Source organism: Vollenhovia emeryi, unplaced genomic scaffold, assembly GCF_000949405.1.
Source record: "Vollenhovia emeryi isolate VEMERY1.0 unplaced genomic scaffold, V.emery_V1.0 DF940152.1, whole genome shotgun sequence".
Classification (NCBI taxonomy): Eukaryota; Metazoa; Arthropoda; class Insecta; order Hymenoptera; family Formicidae; genus Vollenhovia; species Vollenhovia emeryi.
The window spans coordinates 1-7,742 of NW_011966214.1; the positions used below are offsets into that span (position 1 = coordinate 1).

At 41.5% G+C, this 7,742-nt stretch overlaps 2 protein-coding genes across 2 annotated transcripts; both read left to right on the top strand.

Moving 5' to 3' along the window:
• The first annotated feature begins 1,925 nt into the window (after window positions 1-1,925).
• Window positions 1,926-2,929, top strand: LOC105556269 (putative nuclease HARBI1). Its single transcript, XM_012003353.1, has 2 exons — window positions 1,926-2,035; window positions 2,116-2,929. Exons 1-2 carry the CDS (start codon window positions 1,926-1,928, stop codon window positions 2,927-2,929), a joined length of 924 nt encoding a protein of 307 aa, XP_011858743.1.
• A 3,624-nt stretch (window positions 2,930-6,553) lies between these two features.
• LOC105556270 lies at window positions 6,554-7,365 on the top strand. The gene is made up of 2 exons (XM_012003354.1): window positions 6,554-7,096; window positions 7,162-7,365. The coding sequence occupies exons 1-2, from the start codon at window positions 6,554-6,556 to the stop codon at window positions 7,363-7,365; spliced, it is 747 nt and encodes a 248-aa protein (XP_011858744.1).
• Window positions 7,366-7,742: the final 377 nt, after the last annotated feature.

The window sequence follows — 7,742 nt, forward strand, 5'->3', positions numbered from 1 at the left end:
CAGCGGTAACCAGCGAACTCTCCTCGCGAGATTCGCGAACACCACGGGTGGCGGAAATTCTCAAAGCGCATCTTTATGTAGACGACTTATTAACCGGCGCGGATAGTATTGAAGAGGCTCGCGCAATCCGAGATGAAATAATCGAATTATTAGCTCGGGGAGGGTTTACGATTAGACAATGGGCTTCTAACGAGAAAAATGTCATCAAGGATTTAGCAGACAGCGAAATACATGCGAATTTTACGGTAGAGATAGACCGTTCTTTGAAAACGTTAGGCATAACATGGAACACGCACACCGATAAAATATGTTACTCAACCCATCCGACTAAGGTTACAGAAAGACCAACAAAGCGAAGCATATTATCCGAAATCGCGAAGATTTTCGATCCATTGGGGTTGTTAGCACCGGTCGTTATGTGCGCGAAGAAATTGATGCAAGACGTGTAGCGGTGCGGGGTGTACTGGGATGAATTCGTGCCGCAGAGTTTATATACCGAATGGTCGGAGTTTGCTCGACAATTACATTTAATGAATCAGGTCTCCTTCGATCGCAGATTACTGATAGACGATTATAAGGGCATTCAAGTTCACGGATTCTGCGACGCTAGCAAGGTCGGCTACGGTGCATGTCTATACATACGTTCATACGGGATACAGGGAAATGTCATCAACAGACTGTTATGCGCTAAATCACGGGTCGCACCGTTAAAGACGATTACCATACCGCGGCTTGAACTTTGCGGCGCATTATTATTAGCGCGCTTATACCGCGAAACGAGCGATGCGCTGGGCATTACACCCGATAAGGTGATTTTCTGGTGTGATTCAACCATTGTATTGCACTGGTTGAGGACGTCGCCTCAGCGACTCAAAACCTTCGTGGCGAATCGAGTCGCGGAGATCCAGGAAATCACCGGCGCGAACGAATGGCGACACGTTAAGTCAGAAGACAACCCGGCCGACGCGATTTCAAGAGGCCAATTGCCTCATGCGTTTTTACGGAATCAAACGTGGTTTACGGGGGGAGAGGCTCAATTGCGCAAAGTACAATTGGACACGTTGCAATTGCACACAGTGCTATTGGACACATAATGTTGCGCACAGTTCTTTTGCGCACAGTTCTTTTGCGCACAGTTCATTTGGACACAGTTCTTTTGTGCACCGTACAATTGGACACCGTTGCTTTTGGACACAGGTTATCGAAATATAATTTAAAACACACAGACACACGCGTATGCATGTAGAGCCCTGTTTGGAAATTTTGTTAATTTATAAATAATAAATTTTTCTAAATCAGCGTGTGTTCAATTGGACAGTTCTTTTACGCACAGTTCAGTGTCACACAGTTCAGTGTCGCACAGTTCTGTGTCGCACAGTTCAGTGTCGCACAGTTCAGTGTCGCACAGTTCAGTGTCGCACAGTTCAGTTTCGCACATTTCACTTTCGCACAATTCAGTGTAGATGCACACAAGAATATTCTGCTTTACAAAATAGTTGATTTCACTTAATTTGGTTTTCTAATTCTTGATTACTTCACCTTATATCTGTTAAGCCTCGTCTACAATAGTCGCACAGGTTGTGTCGCATGTCGTGAGTAATAATGTCGCATGAAAGTTTGTCGCATGTCGTAAGAGTGTCGCTGAACGAGTGTCTACAATAGTCGCAAAGATTCGCGATAGCGTCAAATCGATCGCAGCCACAATGGATGCCCAGCGATTATTAATCTACAACTTTCTACAACTTTGCTCCCAATTTTTAAATTTACTGTCGTTATATTGCCGTTTGCTTCTTGAATCAAACAACAGAAGATGGTGGGTACGACCAGTAAATAGTGAAGAAAACCGGTGTTCCAAAGGGTTCCATTTAACCTATTTTCGTGAGCTGATGGAAACAGATCACGAACAATTTTTTTAGTGGACCAGAATGTGGCCATATCAATTCAAAAGTCTTTATAAACTCGTTCGTCCTCGATTGTTAAAAAGGAGTCGTCGTCGTTCATTACACCCAGAGCTAAGACTGGCTTTGACCCTGTCGTAAGTATAGGTCAAGCCCTTTATGCATATCTTACTTTTGTCTCAATACGTATTCTTTATGTGTTTTTCATTTTGATCAGGTACCTAGCGCATGGGGATAGCATGTTTTCAAAGAAAGCTGAATTTAGAGTTGGCAGATCAACGGCATACCGGATTGTGCCTGAAGTGTGCCGCATCATATGGGATATGCTGCAACCTTGTTATCTGGCACAACCAACGCAAGAAATATGGACATGTATTGCCGACGAATTCATGCAAAAGTGGCAATTCCCTAATTGCATTGGAGCAGTGGATGGGAAGCATATCCGTATTCAGTGTCCCCCAAATACTGGCACTCAATATTCAAATTATAAAAAATACTTTTCATTAGTCTTGATGGCTGTATGTGACGCAAGTTATAAATTTACAATGGTAGATATAGGACAATTCGGCAGTATCAGTGATGGTGGAGTTTGGGCACATTCGGATATGTCTCACCTTCTTGATAATAACTTGCTTGATGTGCCCCCGAAGAAAGAATTGCCTGGCACTTTCATAGCAACGGAATATGCACTTGTAGGTGATGAAGCTTTCCCCCTTAAGAAATATCTGCTACGTCCATATCCTCGACACCAGTTAACCGATAAAGAAAGAGTGTTCAACTACCTATTGTCACGAGCACGACGCGTTATTGAAAATGCTTTTGGCATTCTTGTGTCAAGATGGCGAATTCTTACGAGACCTTTATGTTGTTCTCCAGAAAATGCTGAGCACTTAGTGAAGGCTTTGATCTGTCTTCACAATTTTGTTATAACAGGAGAAAGAGAAATTGCTCCAGCTCGCAGGAGGTACTGTCCATCACAGTTGGTAGACAGAGAAACAGAAGAAGGTATGCTTTTAGAAGGAGCATGGTGAGGAGAGGGAGAACAGGGTGATCTAGTGCAAAATATTGGCCGGTTATCTAGTAATAACTCAGATGCTGCTGCACGCGCTCAACGTAATGTGCTACGGGATTATTTTGTAACCAGGATAGGAGAAGCTCAAGTCGTGTGGCAATATCAGCGAGCTTTCAGAGGCTGCAACATTAATCTTCCTGATCTTCATTAAATTTCTGTAAAAAAGTAATTAAAACAGGAATATATTGTAAAATTAAAGGATAAAATCTGAAATAAAGAACAAATAACAACCACTTTTATGTCATCTGCATAGATTTATTTATATTCTTCAAATACAACTTATAAGGCAATAAGAACACACTAAGAACTTTGAATAATAACGTTTCATATTTCAATTATATATAATATTAAAGTTTTATGTATAGTGAATAATACTGGCAAGTAATACTATATTTAGATTTTTATAGTTTGAGTCAAAATAAAAATGAGTTATGTGAATAAAAAAAATTAAAATTTGTGTTGCTTGTATTAGAGTTCCTGTAGTAAAAGTCTGAACAGTTCATTATCGCTGCACTGCTGCACTAATGCAATTAACTGACTGCATTAGTTCAACAGTACAGCGATAACGAACAGATCATATGACGCCATGTTTTGTCGAACTCTGTCCAGACTCTTACTATAGGGACTCTGGCTTGTATCAATAAAATAAAAAATTATAATTCTTTTTCTTATCATAAATTTTATATCAAACAAAACAAAAATATTCTACTTATATTCTTTGGCATAGCACTTTTATGAGAACATTGCACAAAAAGAAAAAGTGTTTATTCAGAAACATTTGATGAATATTTGTCTAATATTACCATAATATCACTCAAACATTTAATCTTCATATTTGAAGGAACTTTCTTAAGAAAACTTTTAATTAAAATTATGGCAGAATCCTCTTCAGTGGACAGAGTACGCTCAGGCGTAAAATTAATACCGATAGTATCACAGACAGAATTTATTTTTGCTGCGGTGTTTTTGATTATGCTATGCACTTGTTCTACCGCAGCCTTTTTTTTAGTGAAAAAGGAATCAGGTGGGGGAACAGTGGGCGATTGACTGCCACAAGTCGACATACTCGATGAGTGTACTGAAGGTACATCGTCAAATGATTCAACTACTGCTGAGTTTGATTTTTTAAAAGTATCTTCAACCTGTGCATTCCACTGGTGGACATTCTTTTCTATCATTTGATTTTCTCTTCCATCTTGATTGATTTCCTCTTCCACTCGGATTTTTTCTATTATTTCAGTTTCTTCTATCACTTGGCTTTCTTCTGTTAGTTGACCTTCCTCTTTTACTTGTAATTGATTACTTCTCCACATCACCTTTTCAGTATTTTTAGGAGTGCGCGTGATAGATGACGGAATGATGATTTCAAAAGGACTATCATTGATTTGCGTGTCTCTGCATAACTTTAATTTCTTTTTATTAATGTTTGATTGCGTTCTGCAAAGATAAATGATGTCAAGAAAACTTGGATACATGATTAAACCAAATCAAGTCAATAATGTGAATAGACTTACTTTCTGGGTTTGATGACATCTTTGAGAAATAACATTTCATTGAAAAGGGGCCACGTTGGCTTGTAAGACAGTTCATCGCTTCCAGCACCAGAACGGGGTTGACTGGCAGTCACCTTGCGCGTTTCTCTTGAGAATTGATCTCGGAGACTCTTCCATCGAGTTGAAACAGCATCACCTACATAAGATGTATTGTTTATATTAATATTAACCGTAGAGTGGTTGAGCACTAATATATACATAACCTCATCAATAAATCATTAGGCAGTAGTTACACTGTATACATAAGGATAAAAGAGTAGGACCTAGAAATATATGATTCTTAACAAATATTCCCTTACCTGTCAGTGGCTTTGACAACAAAGAACCAATCTGTGAAAACGCTTGACTGATGATATCCCTGTCCTTTTTATTCAGTTTAATACGCTTCTGCCACAACAGGGGGTTTGCACGAACAAAGGATATTATTTCCTTGTCTGCACTAACAATAAGATCCTCAGCTTCCATTTCTACGTTGTTTACCTCAACCCAAGACATCAGTAAGAAAATTCACTACCGGATCAGCTAGACATTCGGTAGACATGGTAACGCCAACGTACTATGATTGGCTGATCTCATGCGACACGCTTGTCGCAGTCGCAGAAAGTTGAAGTTGGTTCAACTCCGTGCGACAGGGGCTTCTGCGACTGCGACAGCCTTACGACCGGAAAAAATAACTTACAACATTCTCGTACGACATGCGACACAACCTGTGCGACTATTGTAGACGAGGCTTTACATGTGCAATGACACTGAAGTATGCGAAACTCAACTGTGCGAAACTGAAATGTGCGAAACTGAACTGTGCGACACTGAACTGTGCGACACTGAACTGTGCGACACTGAACTGTGCGACACTGAACTGTGCGACACTGAACTGTGCGACACTGAACTGTGCGACACTGAACTGTGCGACACTGAACTGTGCGACACTGAACTGTGCGACACAGAACTGTGCGACACTGAACTGTGCGTAAAAGAACTGTCCAATTGAACAAACGCTGATTTAGAAAAATTTATTATTTATAAATTAACAAAATTTCCAAACAGGGCTCTACATGCATACGCGTGTGTCTGTGTGTTTTAAATTATATTTCGATAACCTGTGTCCAAAAGCAACGGTGTCCAATTGTACGGTGCGCAAAAGAACTGTGTCCAAATGAACTGTGCGCAAAAGAACTGTGCGCAACATTATGTGTCCAATAGCACTGTGTGCAATTGCAACGTGTCCAATTGTACTGTGCGCAATTGAAGGCTTCTCGTTTACGGGCCCTCCGTGGTTAATCAAAGACGAGGGCGAATGGCCCAACGAAAACATACAAGTGAGCGAGATACCCGAGATAAAAGCGGACACGTGCCTAACGACAATAGCAGGTAATTTCGACATACTCGAAAGATATTCTTCATTCGCTAAATTACGTAGGGTCGTCGCATATTGTCGTCGATACCGACCTACTAACAAACGCGTAGAAACATTAAATGCGGAAGAAATAAACGAAGCGGAAACATGTATATTAAAACTTGTACAAGCCGCGCAATTTTCCGAGGAAATAAAAAATCTCTAGAGCAAACAGGCAATAACCAAGGGTAAACTCATTAGTTTAGATCCTTTCTTGGATGAAAATGACTTGATCCGCGTAGGAGGGCGTCTCCAAAACTCGAAACTAACCTTCTCACAGAAACACCCGGTATTACTTCCGAGTCGGCATCATGTAACCGATCAAATTATACGCGAGCTGCACGAAAACCATTATCACGCGGGGATTCATACTACCCTATACATTCTCCGTCAGAGATTTTGGATACTCGACGGCCGGAATCAAGTACGCAAGGTAATACGCGCCTGCACGCGCTGTTTTCGTTTCGACGCCAAGGCGATTAAATATAAAATGGGTAATCTCCCGTCGGCTCGTATACGCGACGCGATACCCTTCACCAATACGGGAATAGATTATTGTGGCCCCTTTTATATAAAGGAGAAAAAACACCGTAATCGAACGCGAATCAAGGTCTATGTGTGTATATTCGTATGCATGGCGATAAAGGCGACACATCTAGAGGTTGTGAGCGATTTGTCGTCCGACGGTTTCCTGGCGGCGTTGCGACGATTCGCTGCTAGACGTGGATTGCCAGCCCATATCCAAACTGACAATGGGACTAACTTTGTGGACGCAAACAATCAATTAAAGGAATTGTACGCCTTATTTAATTCGGATGAACACAAAAATCTTGTAGAAAGATTCGCTAGCGAACATCGCATTAAGTGGCACTTCATACCGCCGATAGCACCGCACTTCGGCGGGTTATGGGAGTCCACGGTAAAGTTGTTCAAACATCACTTCCGACGAGTGGTGGGCGACTCCTTATTCACATTCGAGGAGTTAAATACGTTTGTAGTCGAAGTCGAAGGCATCCTAAATTCCAGACCTATTACTTCCCTTTCCTCCGATCCGAACGACCTGTTGGTGTTAACACCGGTGCATTACTTAATTGGAAAGCCGCTAACGACCCTCCCGGAGGGCCATTTATCGTCTGTTCCAGCTAATCGGTTGTCTTGCTGGAAACACATCACAAAGGTACGGCAAGATTTTGGGCTCGATGGTATCTTGAATATCTAAACGAGTTTCAAAAACGTCAAAAGTGGACTAAGGATGGACCGAAGCTGAATGTTGGAACAGTCGTACTCCTAAAGGATAAGAACCTGCCATGTTCACAATGGGCAATGGGCAAAATCACCGAGCTACACCCAGGCGAGAACGGCATAGCGCGGACTGCCACCATTCAAACGGCCACCGGGGAGCTAAAGAGGACAACTAAGCTTCTATGTCCATTACCAATCGACTAACAATGCGTAAACAAAATGCGTCTTATCGACGCGCAAACGAAATGCGTCTTCCCAATGCGTAAATGAAAGGCGTCTTCCCAATGCGTAAACGGAATGCGTCTTACCGATGCGTAAACGAAATGCGTCTTATCAATGCGTAAACGAAATGTGTCTTATCGACGCGCAAACGAAATGCGTCTCAATTGTAACATGTTACACTAACACGTGAGGCATACGAATAACTCCCTCACAATCGTTACCAACTCGTTATAAACACTAAATCGATATGCAACAGTTGATCGTTCCTCTCTCACAGGGGGAGTATGTTGCGTCGTAGAAAAGTCGTGCACGACATAAACGATACGCGTATGTACATACATATATACATATATATACAC

Coding starts and splice junctions, on each gene's coding strand:
- LOC105556269 (XM_012003353.1), top strand. CDS start 1,926: ATGTGGCCATATCAATTCAAAAGTCTTTATAAACTCGTTCGTCCTCGA. Junction 2,036..2,115: donor AGACTGGCTTTGACCCTGTC/GTAAGTATAGGT, acceptor CATTTTGATCAG/GTACCTAGCGCATGGGGATA.
- LOC105556270 (XM_012003354.1), top strand. CDS start 6,554: ATGGCGATAAAGGCGACACATCTAGAGGTTGTGAGCGATTTGTCGTCC. Junction 7,097..7,161: donor GCTGGAAACACATCACAAAG/GTACGGCAAGAT, acceptor AAACGTCAAAAG/TGGACTAAGGATGGACCGAA.